General features: G+C 39.0%; 1 protein-coding gene across 4 annotated transcripts in view; it reads right to left on the reverse strand.

Moving 5' to 3' along the window:
• Window positions 1–20,537, reverse strand: part of TBC1D22A (TBC1 domain family member 22A) — a 544,224-nt gene that overhangs the window by 218,472 nt on the left and 305,215 nt on the right. For all 4 annotated transcript variants that reach the window (XM_075857221.1, XM_075857220.1, XM_075857223.1 and 1 more), the window contains one exon: window positions 11,093–11,168. In XM_075857221.1, the coding sequence (XP_075713336.1) occupies window positions 11,093–11,168 (76 nt within the window). The remainder of the gene's footprint in view (window positions 1–11,092; window positions 11,169–20,537) is intronic.

The raw sequence follows: 20,537 nt of genomic DNA on the forward strand, positions 1-20,537 counted from the left end.
AGAATTAGCTATAAAAATGGCCAAAGTGGTCTAATTATTTCACAACTTCAAAAATAGACTTTAAAGTTTACATCTCTAAACTATTCAAATCAGCGTGAGGAGCCAATGAGCACACTCCAAATATAAATCAACAGAGTTCCCTATAAAACACATCTACACAATAAAGGACAGAAAAAGAGCCCAATTAGAACTGTAAACTAATATATTCGTCAACTTCTTGGTATATTTATTTACATTTTTTGTTAAACTACTAACAATCTAGGAAGATGCAATTCTTGTCCATTAGGGCAATAGCTCACTCTCCATTTCCATTGCTCTAGTTAACATTTATGGGTACTGATTCAATGAATCCATTTTTATCAAGAATATAAATATAATAAAAGAAGAAGTGCGAAAAATGGATTTGGTTTTGAAAAAAATAACAAAAATATATACTATGCACAACAAAACAGTTTATAATATAAAGTATATTGTATAGACATTTAAATGAACACTCCAAGTAAAACTGATACACTGTGTTATGCCTATTGCAGGGCCTGAAGGGGTGTGGTCTTTGAATGTCTAAGTCATGCACCGTCCCCTCATGCTCTGTACTTGGTAGAACATAGTATTTCAGTTTTGAATGGAGAGTTCCTTTATTAGTACAGAAAAACAAAATACAATTTTTCCATAATTATTCTTGAAAAAATATACTGATAATATGAAATAGGACGTGCATCTAGTTGTTTCATTATCGTATATAGCAATACCGGTAAGTAACTAATAATATATTTTAGAGGATTTTGCATGCAATGCCATGGATTTGAATGTCAGAAACATTAGGTCTTACAAAACATCATTTATACAAAAGCTCTAATGCTACTTGGGGGGCAGTAACAAGACCAGACCTCACTGGGAGTCCTTATCTTCCAGGAGTGTCAGAGAGATGTTCTATATCTTGCTTTAAAGGGAATCGTTCACTAGCATTTCACCTATTGAATTCTACTCACCCCTTGCTGGCCGCTGTTGTCAAAGGTTCATTGCTGTTATCTCCTCTTCTAAACTCCTCCTTTGACCCTTAATGACAGTCTGCAAACATTTTGCACCTTTTATGGTAATAATCCGGCAATCTCGCTCGTTCCTCTTCTTATGCCCGCCCACCACCGAAACATAGCCTGCCCTGGATGTTGAAACTTCCGCTGATATAACGCACTCGCACCCATCATGTATGTTCCGACACCCTTCCCTGCTTCGTCCGGGCCTCAAATCTAGTTACTGCACATGCGCCGCTATGGTGTCCCGTTGTGCGCACACACCAGAACAAGACAGCGATGTGCAAGCACGGGATTTCGTGTGTGCTGGGGGAGGTGAGGAGCGGTCAATCAAATTTAAGGAGGCGGAGTTAACTTGGAAAGGTTTGAGGAATGAAGATATGACCCTTTTCAAACTAAGATATCACACTTATGCTCATTAGCATACGGCACAGGACCACTAGAATATTGAATACTAAAAGGTACAGATCCTACTAAGAAGATAATTATAGGGTACTTAAAAATGATTTTTCACCCACTTCCACCAGGTATTGCTTGCTTAATAGGTGAAATGCTGGTGACAGGTTCCCTTTAAGTGGCAACTGAGTGTCCCAGTGGCCACAAAATTACAATTTGACATTTGAATACTTTCTCGTCAACAATCTCAATCATAACTGCATAAACATTTTATTGTTTAGGCTTCACACTGAAAGGACATACATAATATGTTCTTGGCAGTAAAAGGGTTGTACCTCCATTTAGGAGGAACAAAAATTTCCTCACTAACTTTTTGGAAACTGCTTTTGCAGCAATTAATGCACCTGCAATAATAATTCCTTATTAAAGAGAGACAACTTTATTAAAATGGCAGTTGCCGGACTTGAAATTACCCAGTCTGTTTATGCTGCTACTGACAACAGACAATTTTACAGCAATATACAGTATTATCCAAGCCCGAAGCACATTATATAAAGCAAATTCTTACTAATTAGTGAAATATGTAGTACTAAAGTGTGCATGAGCCCTTGAGCTGTAGCTCTAAAGACACAGAGCCTGTATGGCTTCTTAATACAAAGATGTACAGCCTCATCCGCACGTGTATGGGGATATTCTCCTCATGGGGCAATGCTTCTCTATACCTCCCTACATATGGCATCCTACAGAGAAAGCCAGCATTTTCTGTTCTGTTACAGTCGTACAGAATCAGAAAATAAAAAACACACCAAAAAAAAAAAAACAGGCAAAAGGAGGTACAGTACCTCTATGGTAGTTCTATTAATATGGCCACGTGTATGAGCCCTAAGTGCATGTCTTATTAAACCAACGGAAATTCATAATCCTTTTTTTTTTTTTATATAGACAGCAACATATATTTAAAAAGCGTCGTAAGTGCACAAAACAAAAGACAACATAAAGCAGCTAAACACTGATGTATCTTGAAACCGCCTGCTAAACAAAGTGAGATCTGCAGATAAATGCCCTGTGCTTGTCATTTAAAACATGGAAATATGACAGATCCAATAGAACAACATAGGATATGTTCTTGTAAAATGCCTGTGAAAACTGAAAGACTGACAGAAGTAAAAACCTCTAGAACAAAGCGAAAACCTGGAAGAGGAAATACAAATTGAAATCTTAATGTTGCTAACCATTTGTTTTGAAAAATTAGGGAAGTTTATAATAGATTATTCCCTAATTATTTTCATAGGAATGAAAGAATAATATAGATAAGATCCAAATCCCACGAATTAAGATGATCATCATCGACAAGGATTACTTCTTTTAAATAAGACCTTGCCTGAAAAGTATCCCTGAGTTGTGTGAAGAATTGTCATTTGAAATCAAACTCATAACAGCGCAGAAGTATAGCAATCCTGACGTGTCATTCAGTGTCCGTGGAAAGATGAGTGTAAGGCCCTATAAACACTATATCAGCTTATTGGTTGTCCATCATTTGTTAGACAAATCGAAACGGACCAATGAAAAATGTTTTTAAAGTTTCCAAAAATAAAGCTCATTCATTGTACATTGTATTCATTTTTTTTATATATACTTTGTATATCAATTCCTCTCCAGCATTTAAGGTTTCTGCTTGTTGTCAGTAAATGGGAATCGTCAATGATTACTTCCAGAAGATGAAAACTTTCAAAGTCATGTGATAATCAAACAGGTCCACGGCTCATTACAAGAGAGTTTTAGGATGAGTATCAGGCTGCAGGCTTTTTTTTTTCGCAAGTTAATTAGCAACTTTTTTTTTTCCATTGGAATACATTTAAGTCACGTCATGGACTTAGGCTAGTAAGATTAGGGTAGCAAGATCACGTGAAACTTTTTTTCATAGGGGATCAAAGTTATGTGACGGTAGCCCCACCAATTTACTGTGATTTGTGTGTTGTCCTAGTCTTAGCGTAATGTAATCACCTGACCAGGATAGATACTCATCCAATGTGGGAAATAATTAAGGCTGGACGATTAATCAAATTAATTTGCCTTCAATGCCCCTGCCGATTTTTTTTTTTTTAAAACAATTGTTAAAATTGATTCCCAAGTGGCGCGGTCTCACCGTGCTGCAGGAGAAAGCTCCGCTTCACTGCCCCTTCTGCTCCCTGATCTGTTCTGTGGGGCAGCAGGGACTCCTAGCGTCGGCAACCTCTGGCCAGGGATTCCGCTCCAGGAGGAGTCCCTGTCGTCACTGTCCATATATGGACAGTGACTACATGGGCTACCTCTAGAAGGGGAGTCCCCTGACCAGAGCATCACAAGATCTCTGGCCGGGGGACTCCTGTCTTGGGAAAGACCTTGACGCCGCTGTCCATATATTAACAGTGACGGCAGGGGCTCCTCCAGGAGACGACTGCACTACTCCAGTCTGGAGCCCTAGCCCAACGTCATCATCCTGTACAGGCCGGCTTCCCCTGACTGTCTGGCATTTACCCATTTATGACTATTCAGGTACTTTCTCCCCTCTAACTGCCATTGAGTATTTTGATCAGCAGCTGCTCCGTTACGACGGAGAAGCCCAGTGGGTCCACATACCTGCCCGCTGTGACAGGCCCTTTATATGTGGGCTCTGGCACTTTATATGTGACCACTATGTCATTTTATAAGTAGGCACTGTGGTACTATGTGGACACTGTCACTGTCTTTGGGCACTATCTACAAGGGCATTGAGGCACTATCTACATGGGCACTGTAGTGTTTTCAGAGGGTTGGGACATAAAAAACCCTGACAAATTAAATCCATCCGGTTTTTTTTTGTCATTAAAAAGGGATGGCAAACAGCCATTAAAACGGATAGACTGACTGGAAATTGGTGAAAATTTGGAGACACTGAAGCAAAACAGCCATGAAAAACTGACTACGATGCCAGAAGTCCCGTTGACATGTACCGTGGTCGGGACGTTTTTCACGGCCTAATCACATTTGTGTGAATTCGGCCTTAATGTAATTTATTTAAAACATCATTGTCCAGCCGGTACTGCACAGGATCCGGCTGACACTTCAGACACTAATGTAATCTCTTCCCAAAGTGCCCACTCAGTGCTATTTGCCTTGCCCTGCTGCAATTTAGACTGCTCTCACCTGTAATGTCGGAGACCGGCTGAGGTGGTGATGGGCAAAGCGGGATGTTGATTATAGATTCTGTTAACCTGTTCCCTGCTGGGGAACAGTTTAACAGAAGTTATAGTCAATTAGATATACATTTTTCCAATTGTATTTCTGATAAAGTATTTGCAGAAGTTAAAAGTTGTGAAATTACGTACAATTATTACAGTAATAAATTTTAAAAAGTTATTTATATAAAGAAAATAATGAAATCATCTCTTAGTATTTTGAATAAGTACTAAGAAAATCAAGATTCAAATCGAAAATCGCCCAGCCCTAGCTCCCATTCACTAATAGCAAGCAGAACAATTTAAAAGTATAAGAAAGTGAAACAATTTTCTAATATAATTTCTGTATAACTTTTTAATAATCTTTTTGCTGAAACTGGAAAACCTCTGAAGATTTGTATTTCAAAGTATATTTTCATTGAAGGGGATCTTCAAATCTTATTCTTCCCTATGGAAATATTGTACATTGATTATTATTTCAAAAATGTATTTCAGAAATGATTTGAAATAAGAACAATAAATTATAGGTATGACTTACGTTTTATTTAGTTAACCTAAAAAACAAGACTCATGCCCAAAACATTTGTGTCATAGAGTTGGAATGCTAACATAATTACCAGATACGCTTCAATCAGCTGACAAATGTACAGATGGAGCCAAACAAGAACATCGCCAAATGTCTAACATCTGCAGAACTTGGATACAAGAGTCCTCAATGGATTCCAATTTTTACAAGAGCCAATTTACTGCACCGAGCTTGTGCAAAGTGCAACATATTTGAAAGAATAAAGGACGGAGAGAGAAAGGTTAAAACATTACTTAACCTTTTTGTGCTAGATACACAAGAAATCCACGGGCATGCCAATGGTTATAAAGGACGGCAACAGAAGGAAATAATCGCATGCAAACTAACCAGATCATTTGTCCTTGATGCATCATTGCCACTGCTGACTTTAAGAAATTATTTAAAACCGGGATGCATTGCTAAATGAGAAAAAGGTATTCAGCTATCAATGTAAATAAAGATGCTGCTGCACATTTCAAGACTGAAACCAGTTGTTCGCTGCTAACAAGCATTTTAAATACTTGATTTAATTGCTTGTTTGCTAGTTAATGGAATATCTGACTGGCAACATTTTATTTGACTGGTTCAGCTGGGTGTCATTTAAGTACTAACAACTCTAGTGCTCTTTATGTGCTCTAAATCGGACTACACAATGCAGAGGACTAAAAATATACAATAAGAATCCAAAATACAGAAGCCAAACTCTCAGTGGACTTCATACAAAAATACTGTGTAATACTGAGTAAATAATGTTTTTTTTTAGATTGGGTTTCCAATATTTGAGATCTTTATACGGTAAATATCAAACTCTGCCTCTACATAAGAGTAGAGTATAAAACATAACTTTATAAAAGCTACAGAGCTTTATTTATTGTATGAATTAACATAAATGGTATTATTTTGCTAGCAGATGTCCAGTAGTTCATATCCAAAACATTAAATAGTTGGCAATGAAAACAGCAGCTAATCAGGTGGGTGTAATGATTGAAAAGCATCAAATGATTTCTCATTTTAAATATCGGAAACCCCACTTTTCAATTACAACATCATCATTTTATAAAAAAGCAGGGTTATGTAGAGATAAGAAAGCAGGTTTTTTTTTTGTTTGTTTTTTAAGAGGGCTGAATTAAAGACTAGGAAAACCCTTTGATAACTTTTTTTTAAATTTACTGCCTGCATTTTTGCATTCTAAGCATTTTTTCCAAAATAGTGTAGCTGCAGCTTCTATGTATCCAATTTACATAGCAGTTGCAGAATGCCGCTGTAAGCTGAATTAGTCAGTGAGCTGGACTCAATGTTGCCAAACCAAATCCTTAGCATTTAGCGGATGAAACAGTGTTTTGTTGGAAAGCAAAGTAGTAAATCATTCAAAACGAGATACACCGTATTATCCACAGGTAGATTACGAGTCAACATAAGGGTATGTGCACACGTAGTGTTTTCAGCCGTTTTTCGGGCCGTAAAAGTCCCGAAAAACGGCTGAAAAATCGGAAGCAGAACGCCTCCACACATCTGCCCATTGATTTAAATGGGAAAAACTGCGTTTTCAAAATGGCCGTGAAAAAGAAGTGCATGTCACTTCTTCAGCCGTTTTTGGAGACATTCTTCATGGACTCTATAGAAAAACAGCTCCAAAAACGGCTGTTAAAAACACAGCGTAAAACGCGACTTTGATTGAAAAAGGTCTGAAAATCAGGAGCTGTTTTCCCTTGAAAACAGCTCCGTATTTTCAGACGTTTTTTTGCTAAGCGTGTGAACATACCCTAATTCTGTTACCTGCAGCCAACTAAACCATGTGACTCAAAGTCTTACTTAAATTTGTTGGTGTAACTGCAGCTAACACACACACACACACACACACACATATATATACAGTGAAGGAAATAAGTATTTGATCCCTTGCTGATTTTGTAAGTTTGCCCACTGTCAAAGACATGAACAGTCTAGAATTTTTAGGCTAGGTTAATTTTACCAGTGAGAGATAGATTATATTTAAAAAAAGACCAGAAAATCACATTGTCAAAATTATATATATTTATTTGCATTGTGCACAGAGAAATAAGTATTTGATCCCCTACCAACCATTAAGAGTTCAGCCTCCTCCAGACCAGTTACACACTCCAAATCAACTTGGTGCCTGCATTAAAGACAGCTGTCTTAAATGGTCACCTGTATAAAAGACTCCTGTCCACAGACTCAATTAATCAGTCTGACTCTAACCTCTACAACATGGGCAAGACCAAAGAGCTTTCTAAGGATGTCAGGGACAAGATCATAGACCTGCACAAGGCTGGAATGGGCTACAAAACCATAAGTAAGACGCTGGGTGAGAAGGAGACAACTGTTGGTGCAATAGTAAGAAAATGGAAGACATACAAAATGACTGTCAATCGACATCAATCTGGGGCTCCATGCAAAATCTCACCTCGTGGGGTATCCTTGATCCTGAGGAAGGTGAGAGCTCAGCCGAAAACTACACGGGGGGAACTTGTTAATGATCTCAAGGCAGCTTGGACCACAGTCACCAAGAAAACCATTGTTAACACATTACGCCGTAATGGATTAAAATCCTGCAGTACCCGCAAGGTCCCCCTGCTCAAGAAGGCACATGTACAGGCCCGTCTGAAGTTTGCAAATGAACATCTGGATGATTCTGAGAGTGATTGGGAGAAGGTGCTGTGGTCAGATGAGACTAAAATTGAGCTCTTTGGCATTAACTCAACTCGCCATGTTTGCAGGAAGAGAAATGCTGCCTATGACCCAAAGAACACCGTCCCCACTGTCAAGCATGGAGGTGGAAACATTATGTTTTGGGGGTGTTTCTCTGCTAAGGGCACAGGACTACTTCACATCAATGGGAGAATGGATGGAGCCATGTACCGTCAAATCCTGAGTGACAACCTCCTTCCCTCCACCAGGACATTAAAAATGGCTCGTGGCTGAGTCTTCCAGCACGACAATGACCCGAAACATACAGCCAAGGCAACAAAGGAGTGGCTCAAAAAGAAGCACATTAAGGTCATGGAGTGGCCTAGCCAGTCTCCAGACCTTAATCCCTTCGAAAACTTATGGAGGGAGCTGAAGATCCGAGTTGCCAAGCGACAGCCTCGAAATCTTAATGATTTACAGATGATCTGCAAAGAGGAGTGGGCCAAAATTCCATCTAACATGTGTGCAAACCTCATCATCAACTACAAAAAACGTCTAAACTGTTGTGCTTGCCAACAAGGGTTTTGCCACCAAGTATTAAGTCTTGTTTGCCAAAGGGATCAAATACTTATTTCTCTGTGCACAATGCAAATAAATATATATATAATTTTGACAATGTGATTACAATGTGAACTTACAAAATCAGCAAGGGATCAAATACTTATTTCCTTCACTGTATATATATATATATATATATATATATATATATATATATAAAAACATAAACAATCTATAATCTATGCTTTATCATTTTATAATGGCTAAATACATATTAAATGCACTGGACAAAGCATCAGTCAGACACTATAAGTCGCCAGAGTAGCTCACATATCTGTGCTTTTCCTGCCTGGATTTTAGTCAAATGACGTATTAAATGAAGACAATCTTTTCATTATAGTGGTAAGTGTCATGGTGAACACTTCTGCTATCAACATTTTAAAGTTTAAGGGGGTACGACTGACTTTGTAACCTAGCTTTATTGAATTACAGAACTCATTTCAAAGTTTGCTACACGCATATAATAACTGCAATAGAGTATACACCGAGTTCATCCATTTCACTTTAGACAGATATTACAATGATTAATTGCTTTTTAGATGCAAGAGTTTATCTTTAGATATAAGAGTTTAAATTTTTTACTGATTGGTGCAAATATCCTGATGGAAAAGAAAAAAAACATACTCTTCTATTCTTTTCCCCCCGGCGATCCAGCGCTGATGCTCCGGTGGCACTCCTGGTGAGCTTTTCGCTCCAGTTAGGGACTCGCAAGTCTGGGGATCCTTGTCGTGGATTGCGAGCTTGCGTCCTTTTGGCCAAAATGATCACTAATACCCCAGGTATTTTTCATTATTACTTATATTCGCTTCTTTTGGACACAGCCAGGTCTTTGATGCTGGGAGAGCATGGTGTGTTGTTGTTTGGCCTAGCAAGCAGGGTAGCCCGCTCTATGAATTATCAAGGCGTCACAAATAGGCTTCTACCTGGCTAGTCACGTTGCGCCTCATGACTTACACACTATTCCTCCATGTTTCACACACTTGCATCCCATTATTCATTTATTTTTTAGGCACTTCACTCATTACTGCCCCCTATATTTCACTCACATTATTACACTTGCACATACACTATTCATTTATTATTTCTTACTACACATCCCATGCACCACATACCACTCCCCTCAAGACTAGTGGGAGTGGCTATTATTATTTAAAGCACCTGCTCACTCGCCTTCATCAGCGTTTCAGACCTGGCTGTGTCCATTTGTAAGTATGGCCTTTTTCGGTGTTTTTGAATAAATGTCCTTGTTTTTATCTGTTTTGTCACTCCTGGTGATTGTTTACATCCAGCCATGCGTTGTATTCCTGGTATGATGTCATAAATATGAATCGTCACCGCTGAGCCCTCTCATTGGTTGCAGCGGCCACAGCGGCCTGCATGTAAACATTCACCAGGATTGCCACCAGTGCTGTATCACCAGGAGAGAAGATAGGCGAGTACTGTTTTTTCTGTTATTTTGGGACATTTGCAGTCATCAGTAGAAAATGTTAAAAACCTCGATAACCTCTTCAACTATTTTTCTACAGCATTCACACTATACCACTATCCGTTGTCATAACATTAGATAAAATGATGAATTGTGGGAAAAGATGAAGATGTGTTAGTGTTTCTTCAACATCATTAAACATACAAAGAATAAAACAATTATGTTTTCAGCTTATTTGTCAAGAAGTTGCTATTGCCTTGTGTTACTTTATTATTAATCACCATTATTCTCCAACGGAAGAGGTGAGAGGACAGACATTCCTACGTGACGTGTGAAAACTTTGTGATGTTATTACCTTTGCTTATTTTCAGCACATACTGTAAATTCCTTTGTATTTATGTGAGCTTTAAAATATGCAAGTGCTTTAGTGTGGGATCTGACATTTTAGACGAAATAAAAAAACAAAAACAAACAGAAGGAATTAATTTTTTTAAGCTATTTCTGGAAACCTGCATTTTTTTTTTTTTTAACTTCCATCATTGACAAGTAAGTGTCACAAAAAGCTTAGTTCTGCTTGGAATCACTTTGTTAATACTTTGTTCATTAATTTAACAAACTATCAAGAGAATATGTGAAGAATGGCCAAGATTATCTGTAGAATTTATTTTAATTAAATTTTGCAATGGCATGATGGCAGTCAGCATTTCACAAAGGGAATTCTTTAGAGAACAGGGAGGTCCAACTACAAACCATGTTTGCACACACACATTTATCTCAATGTTATTGCCATTTTGAGTATTAGAACAGAAATACAAAATGTATAAACTCAGAAGTAGGTGTAAGAATAAACAAGCAGCCTTATAACCAGGCACCATTAGGAAACGGAGACTCTCTCAAATGATTGAAATCACTGAACTTGGTTGATGTTCTGTTGTATCTGGCCTTTCCATTGCTGCAAGGAGATTGCCATTGAATTTTTATTATGGAGGCTTAATACAAATGATGGAAGATGCTCATGGTCTACTAGCTTCCCTTGAAATGCTGAACAGAAGAAATCTTTCTAGCAACACAGTGCACCTAGCTGATTGTGGATGACATTCCACATGAGAAGTTGAGGAAGACTGGCACAGCATATAATTGCACTGATAGGAGTAGTGAGATCACTTCGTACTGCAACTATACCTTGCCAGAGCAGTTTTAAGCAACTCACCATCGATGCGGCTAACCAGCTCCTCCAACATTTTCACTTTCTTCTGAATTCCCGGTTGTGCAAAAGTGTAGTTATCCTAGAGAAGCAAAAAAGAAAATGGCAAAGTATAAACCACTGCTAAACCAGATTAAATGAAAGCTGGAAACTGATTGGGTGCTACATATATAGATTGTAAACTCTTACAGGCAAGGTCCCCTTTCCGTCCATCTTATTGTTTATTAACCCCTTAATGACAGTATTTTGAACCTGGGCGGTTCACGTTCTCAGTCTGCAGCGACGTCTTTTGGCGTCATTGTAGAAAAGGCATATGAGCGCTCCTAGGAGTTCCCTAAGTAGGAGCTGTAACTTACAGCTCCTGTACTTACAAAAACCTTCTGAGTAACGCTGGGAAACACAAAAAATTGTAATGGGTTAAAACCCTTTGATCGCCAGTGTCCATGACCACGGCATGATTAAAGGGAACTTCCATCTTCGATCGCGTCACTGGAAACCCGCTGACACGATAGGAGATTGGGTGAATCCTGTGCAGTCAGCCCTGGGGACCTAGAAAGTGTATTATTTTAAGTATAAAATAAAGTTGTAAATAAAGTTATCCCTTCATGAAATTAAAAAAAAGTACAAAAGTAACAAAAAATAAACTGTCAAAAAAAGAAATTATTTTGTATAAAATACATTTTATTGCCCATACATTACATAAAAACAAAACTTACACATATTGGGTATCTATGTAACCAAAAAGAAACATCTTGATATTACACAAATTTGATTTCTCAAATAGAATTTATTATATTTTATTTATTGCACATAAGTACAAAAAAATACAAAAATAACCCCCCTCCAAGTATATACTATAGACATTTAAAATAATAAAAACAGCCAGGTATCATACCATATTAATCGTAAACCATAAATATTGGTAACATTTCCTCACAGATAGCACCATAGACATTGTTCACAGTGCAACTGGATGTCAATTTTACTCATAGTATACAAGCATGTAAAGCACTTAAATAGTATAGAGAAATCCCTATAATTACATGTATGTGTTAATGTTGCTACATTTACATAATACAGAGTAAAAGGTCTCAAAGGGTCCCAAAGGTACATGCATATGTATTTAAACATACTTGTAGAGGACATGATGGTTGTTGTTATGGACACCTGGAAACAGAGCACCTCGACACGCGTTTCGCAACCTTCGTCAGGTTTCCAGGTGTAATAAATAAAATATAATAAATTCTATTTGAGAAATCAAATTTGTGTAATATCAAGATGTTTCATTTTGGTTAAATATATATGGATATTGTGATATCTTGAGAGTAATTAAATTGTTGAGAGAATATATATAGGTTATTATATTGGGCATCTAAGCAGCAACCTGAAACTATTTAGGCCAATGCTTAGCAAACAGTGTGGCTAAAAAAACAAACACCTCTAGCTAAGGTGGATTGCAGCAAAATCTAAATATATTGTGTTGACCCTTTGCTTCCCCTTCTAGGTCTTCTTGAAATGCAATAAAAGCACTGTAGCTTTCATCCCTACTACCAAAAATGTAAAGATTAACATATTAAAATTAAGTGTGTGAATGTTGTAAAATTCTAAAGTATTCTGTACATTTATAATAGGCTTAATGGTACACTAAACCAGTGTCTGTCTCTGCTGAGGTACATTTAATAATTTAGCTTTTTGCTGCAAATGAAAGCAATCACACAAATGAACAAATAGTATCGAACTTTACAAGCCTTTTACAGGTGCTTTGGATGCCTTAGGCAGGGAACTAGGAAACAGATCAATGTTAAGCTCTAATAATTATAAAGGCTGTGAAACCACAAAAGAACACATGAAACGGGCTCCATTTATTACACTATTACAAAGGGGACTGGTGTATTATATGGCCGAGAATGAAATGGAGTAGTAAATATTGACTGGAACACTTCATCTAAAAAACTAAAGTGACAGATGTGAAACTTTTAACTATTGACATTTTAGAACATTTTCACAAACATTTGGCAGATATCTTAACAATCTCAACTATATTTCAGTAAATCAGAAAGTTACTCCCCCTTAGACCTCCATATTACGTAGCTGTCAACACTATGTGCTGCAGTGTAGTGCCCGTACGGCACCGTATTATGGCGATATTCTCCCTTAGCAGCAAATCTTCTAGAGCTGAATACGTCCCTAATACTTCTTATGCAAAATTCCACAATTTAATTTTTACAGATTCTGCAAAATTGCGTGAGAAGAATAAAAAACGCCTCATACGTCTGTATTATTTTGGAGGTATACGTAGGAACAGTATGCACTGATAGATTTCTAATATGGCCCTGTGCATGAGGATTCATTGTTGAACTGCATGGCAAATAAAACATTTGCTCCATCACTGTAGTAACGGAGTGAATACAAAACTCCAACAACAAAAAAATGGTAAAAAGAAAAAACACACAAAAAAAAAGAGAAATTTTGTCAGTGACGGAAATTGTAGTCTTAACCTAAAGCGCCTGTGTTTTTAACCCATTGACCTATTATCACGTACATGCATGTCACAGAAAGGTCCTTTTTCCGCATTTTTTGACGCACATGTACGTGATTGTGATCGCATAGGCACAGAAGCTGAACCTCTGCAATCACTACAGGAGCCTGTAACTGACAGCTGGGTTCTAGTTGCAACTGTAGGAATTGGAGAAAGTGTTGCGGTGAATGGCAATCACGACATTCAAGTCGTCTGACAGAAGGAGGAGTTTACTCGGTCATCCGTTGGTGGCCCGCGAACATGGTCACCAATCACCGATGGGTTGTCACGGTGGCCGGGGGCCTAACAAAGCCCCCAGGCCTGACATGACTAAATTCTGTGCCAGAATCTTGAATGAAAGTGCACCAAAAAGTTCTCCTTATTTGAAGCTAATACTTTTCCCCAATGGATGCAGTTAAAAAATATGTACGCATCCTGAGTTATTTAACTTACAAGCACTGAATGGCGCCCCTTGCTGTTTCTTCATGTGGGTCCATGCACGTCTTCTAGTGAAGTTTTCAAGAGGACACGCATGTGCAATAAAACACACTGGGTCACCGAATCGGTCTTTGAACTATTAGTGGACTGATTCCACTCCTGTTATAAGGTTCTCTCTTGTACTTGACTATTCCACTTCCAAGAAATCAGAGAATGCACAGGAGAGCCGGGGGAAATGCAAACAGTATCGCACAAGTACAGTATTGTCCCTAGGTGATGGATTTATTGAAAAAATATATATAGTGGCAACAATTCACGGATAGATATCTAATGATGCAATAAACTACTAACGTTGTCCCTTTAGTCGCTCCTGTACCGATCAGTGCAGCGGCTTAGTCAGTTCTCCGGCGGAATGCAGTATAGTCTATCACTGCTATGTGCACCCCGGCCACTGCCTATTAGTGCGGCACCTCAGTCAGTTGCCCAGTTAATTACAGTACAGCCTGTCATTTCCGTGTCCGGCCGCTGCGGTCCTCCCTGCAAGTAGTACACTTTGTGAACAGGCAGAGTGGCCCAAAAATAGCCCATTAACAAAGGTAAATTACTTTTTAGGTCATATAAACACAAGTTTAATATGTTCATTTTAGACCAGGTATAAACAAAATAAATATAGTTATTATATGAAAAAATATGTAAGCTAAATAATACTGTCACAAAATTAGATTTTAAAAATTATAATAGTTACTGGTAAGCAAACACTGAAACCAGATGAGTACAATATCTTGGATAACATTGCAGAAAAAGCTTAAGTTCAAATTATTTGGAACACGTGTAAATGGTTCCCTCATAGATAATTACATTACATCTTGGCTACTAAACCTGCATTTAATTCTTCGATACTGAAATTTCATACATGCCTCTGTTTGGATGTATTTAAAGAATTGCCAGCATTGAATAGTGCATATAACGGAGTGGTAAGGTTTAGAGAAACAAGGAAAAAAACTCTGGCTAGCTTCTCTCTTTTCTAAGTGGTTGCAATATAGAACTATTAAAGGGGGTTTCCAGTTTTTGACAACTGATGACCTATCCACCGGATAGGTCATCAGTACATGATCTGTGGGGGTCCGTCACCTGGGCCCCACACAGATCAGCTGGTCCGGTGCCTCCGTGAACTGGACGTACAAGCCGGAAGCAGTTGGCCACGGCCACGAAATAGCGTCCGAGCTGCAGCACTGCAGCTCTGCTCCTATTCAAATGCATAGTACCGGACCTGCAGTTCTGCAGCACGGCCGCTATGCTATGTACGTAGCCAACTGCTTCCAGGCTCCGTACATAGCATTATGTGCCACAACATTCGGTGCCCAAAAGCCAGCGGTGCGTCTTAACGGTGCTGGGTCCGGGTGTTGGACCCGCACTGAAGACATACTGATGACCTATCCGGTGGATAGGTCATCAGTTGTCAGAAGGTGGACTAAACCCTTTAAGAGTATGTTCACATGGCACGGATTTGCCAGATAAATCTGCCGTGGATTTTTTTCTAAATCTGAGACTGGTGCTCTGATTTCTGCCATGGATTGGTAAACAGATACGCATGCGGATTATCCCCACTGTAATTCAATGGAGCTAATCTGTGGCTTTCAGATTTTAATTCGCAGCATTAATAAACATGCTGTGTATTTTAACCCCTTAACAACCGGCGTATAGTGTTTTTACGTCGGCCGTTCAGGGTAGTTCTTCTGAAGCGCTGCCTTTTCACGTCGGCACTTCAGAAGAACTTTCTCTGCATTATGCGGGGATCTCCTGAAGCCCGTGCTGTTGCTAATAGCCTCGGGCTTCAGGGCAACGATTGGAGACCACCAGCAGTGTTCTCCGATCATATTAAACCCCTCAGATGCGGCGCTCAATAGCGAACGTCGCATCTGAGTGATTTTAGAGGGACGGGGGCTCCCTCTCTCATCCCACTGGCATCCCCGCGTGCATCGTGGGGTTCCAACGGGTTCTATGGCAGCCTGGGGGCCTAACAAAGTCCCCCAGGTCTGCCTTTAGTGATTGCCTGTTAGGCCATGCCAGAGGCATGACCTAACAGGTGCCTGTCAGTTTTACACTGACCGGCAATAATACACTGCAATACCGAAGTATTGCAGCGTATTATAATAGCGACCAAAAGTTTGCACAGTAAAGTCCCCTAGTGGGACTGAAAATAAAGTTAAAAAAAAGTTAAATAAAGTTTTAAATACATAAATAAATGTCCCAAGTAAAAAAATAAAACCCCCCCACTTTTTCCCCTTATAAAATACTTTATTAAAAAAATTTAAAACTCGCCGCGTCCGTAACTAACCCAACTATAAAACTATTACATTATTTAACCCGCACGTTGGAACGTCGTAAAAAATATAATAAAAAAACAACGCCAGAATTGCTGTTTTCTGGTTATCATGCCTTCAAAAGAATTTGATAAAAAGGTGATCAAACCGTTGCATCTACTCCAAAATGGTACCAATAAAAACTACAAGTCGTCCCGAAAAAAAAATGCCCTCATGCAGCTGCATCGGTCAAAAAATAAAAAAGTTATGGCTCTTAAAATATGGCGACACAAAAGCAAATAATTTAGAAAATTTACTGTGTAAAAGTAGGAAAACAAACAAATACATATAAATTTGGTATCGTTGCAATCGTAACGACCCGCTGAATAAAGTTATTATGTTATTTATACCACAGGGTAAACTACGTAAAATTAAGAAGCAAAAAAAAATGGCGACATTTCTGTTTTTTTTCCAGTACCCCACTAAAAAAGTTAATCAATACATTATATGTACCTCAAAATGGTGCTATTATAAAATACAACTTGTCCCGCAAAAAAAAGTCCTTATACAGCTATGTCGACACAAAAATAAAAAAAAGTTATAGATCTTTGAATGCGACGATGGAAAAACGTACAAAATTGCTCGGTCATTAAGGTTTAAAATACCTTCGGTATTAAGGGGTTAACATGATTATTGTTAGCGAATTCTGGTAGGATCCTGAACTTGTTAACATTGTCTAATAGTGAAGACTAATAAATGATTCCAAGTTTATTTGGAAAGGTAAAAAAAGCTGTATTTCCAGAGATATCTGATCTCGTTAGAAACAGAAACAGGGGGTATAGGTCTGCCCGATCCTGAACTGTATTATCATGTGATACACCTGGTGAGACTTATAGCCTGGATTCATAAACACGCCCCCCCCCCCCTCAAACTGTGGATCGATATAGAAAATGTTTTATCTTCGGTCCCCCTCGAACACTGGTGTTATTTAACTATCAAAGGTTTTCTTAACCCCCTCACTAAAGCGACACTTGCAGTTTGGAATACATTTTTCTCTACTTTAGATGTAAAACTCTCACCATCTCTTCTGCTTCAGATATGGTAGGTCTTGCTCCATTGGTCCTATGAGACAGTATTCCTAGGAATGTTAGCTTGTCATGCTGCCCTTTGCTTCAACTTTTAGATGACTCTGGCTGTATATTTGATGATGCTTCTATTGCCTCCCAACTGAATTTCCCCCTCACCCACATTCCCCTGATCTCCCTCATTAAAAATTCTGTGATGAGTTTCTGTAGGACCCCCGCTTGTTATAGATCTCTTACCTGGTTTGAAAGTCTGCTATCACTATCAGTCAATGTCCCGAAGACCATATCTATGATATACAAAAAATTAATGTTCCATAATCTCTCCAAGGCAGCCTATTTTATATGCCTCTGGGAAAAAGATTTGGGGAGATCCTTCACCTCAACTGAACTCACAGATCCCCATAGCCTCCAAAAGATTTCTAGATGTGATCAGATCCAGGAAAATAGCTATATAATTTTATCTCACTGGTATAAAACTTCAGACATTACTTCTATTTATTTGCATTTCCATTCCGACATTTGTTGGCGTTGCCTTACAGACAAAAGGTACTTATTACCACACCTGGTGGTCCTCCAGTAAAATATCACAATGGCGGAATGACATTTTTACTCAATGTAACACCATTTGCATGCAGATATTCCGCCATAACCAAAGCTTGCTTCCTCCCCATCCACCAGATTGTTCAAATCCTTATTAGTAGCTGCCAGATTACTGGTCCCGACCTATTGGCTATCATTTTAGGTTCCTTTATTAAACCATTGGAAAGCCAAAGTCGATCAAATTTATCGCTTCAAAGAAATATCCCATTGGGAGAAACACACTAGAAATACGTTCATGGAAGACTTGGCTTCCTTAGAAAATGTTTAGAGATTTTCCATAATATATCTGGACCCCTGAGGTGGTTATGTTTTTTTGTAATCCCTTCTCCACACCTCATTTATTTCTTACTGTATATTTGTTTATGATCTGTAGCATTGTCACCTGTATACTCTGATAAAGTTTCATATTATGATACAGTACTGTACATGAAGCAGTTCTGCTTTTCTTTTATTTGTTCTTGTTGTTTATATGAAAACTATAATAAAAAAATAAAAAAAAACTTAAATATACAGTATGGGGGGGGATTTATCAACCTTTCTACGCCAAATTTCTAACATAGCAAAGGCAGAAAAGGCACGCACAAAAGTAGCAATTTGCATTGAAAATTGTGATTTTGGGCATTTTACGCAGCCCTTGCCCTATTTTGGAAAGAAGGAGTGTGACTTACCCAAAGCCTAACAAATTTATTATAATTTACAGCAACGCAGCACTCGGGACCACGTGGGTGACGCAGCACTCGGGACCACGCGGGTGACGCAGCACTTGGGACCACGCAGGTGACGCAGCACTCGGGACCACGTAGGTGACGCAGCACTCGGGACCATGATGATGATGCAGTGCTCAGGATGTTAAGTGTTGCATCACATAGAAGGCCCTGAGCTGCTGACCTTGTATGAGCCATAGCATGCTGAGGGAGCATAAAGGGACGTGGTGGGGAGAAGCGAAGAGGAGCAGATAGGTGAGCATCTTTTTTTTTTCATTTCCGTTGGGGGGGGGGGCAGAATGGATGGCACGATGCCACAACTGTTACGCCATAATTGTGGCAAACAGCCAACCGGATGATGCAAGAAAAATAAAAAATTAAGGGTTGTGCGCCTCTTAATAAATCAATTGCATCTTAGTCCAGTGGAGCAGAAAGCTATGGCTGGGGTATGAAACACTAGTCTTTGTAAATCTGCCCCTTAGTCATTCTATGTATACCCTGATTGGTCAGAATTTCTCACATAAATAAAAGCTATGTGCATATCTGCTTGTAACCATGACTTTCAAAATTATTAAAAAAAATTATGTCAGAGAGCAATCCAAAAGGCAGTTAATATGCCAAGCTACAATTTGCAAGAAAAAGTAACTTATATTATACACACACATATATATATATATGTTGGATGAATAAATTCACTTTGAGTGCTGATTCACGTTCTCTTTTTTGGACACACATATATATATATATATATATATATATATATATATATATAAAAAAAATGTTTAACTGTTGATCTTAATATACTGGACAACTACTGGAACTATTAGAATTTCTCTAAAATTAGTCAATGGTAATAGATGCCTGAGCACTAACCCAGCGAAACTAATAGAAGCATTTCTTTAACTGTATTTGTTGCCTTTCGAGATCTGTATGACTAGCTCTTACTATCTTAGGCCTCATGCACACGAACGTATTTTTGTCCTCCCGTAAATACGGGTCCTTCGTCACACGTATTCGACCCATATTGCACCAATATTTACGGACCCGTGCCCGTAAATACGGGTCCGGTGTCACCCGTATTCCACCCATATTTACGGGCACGTTTTCGCTGCAAAATTGCACTGCACTAATCGGCAGCCCTTCTCTCTATCCATGCAGGATAGAGAGAAGTGACAGCCCTTTTCCGCAGTAAAAGAAATTCACACTTATCCGGCCGTTGTCTTGGTGACGCATCCCTCTCTTGACATCCAGTCCGAACTCCCTGGATGACGCGGCAGTCCATGTGACCACTGCAGCCTGTGATTGGCTGCAGCGGTCACATGGGCTGAAATATCATCCCGGGAGGCCGGCCTGGAGGAAGAAGCAGGGAGTTCTGGGTAAGTATGAACTTCTACTTTTTTTACAGGTTGATCTATATTGTGATCGGTAGTCACTGTTCAGGGTGCTGAAAGAATTACTGCCGATCGTTTAACTCTTTCAGCACCCTGGACAGTGACTATCCACTGACGTCGCCTAGCAACACTCCCGTAATTACGGGTGCACACACGTAGTCACCTGTAATTACGGGAGCCCCATAGAGCCTTCTATGGGCCTGCCCGTGCCGTTATTACGGCCTGAAATAGGACATGTTCTATATTGTTTAATGGCACGGGCACCTTCCCGTAAGCATACGGGGAGGTACCCGTGGCCAATAGAAGTCTATGGGCGCGTAATTACAGGCCATAATTACGGCCCGTAATTACGGGCGTTTTTACGTTCGTGTGCATGGGGCCTTAGAGATTATCTGATTGGAATTTGTCATAA

Source organism: Rhinoderma darwinii, chromosome 3 (genome assembly GCF_050947455.1).
Source record: "Rhinoderma darwinii isolate aRhiDar2 chromosome 3, aRhiDar2.hap1, whole genome shotgun sequence".
Taxonomy (NCBI): Eukaryota; Metazoa; Chordata; class Amphibia; order Anura; family Rhinodermatidae; genus Rhinoderma; species Rhinoderma darwinii.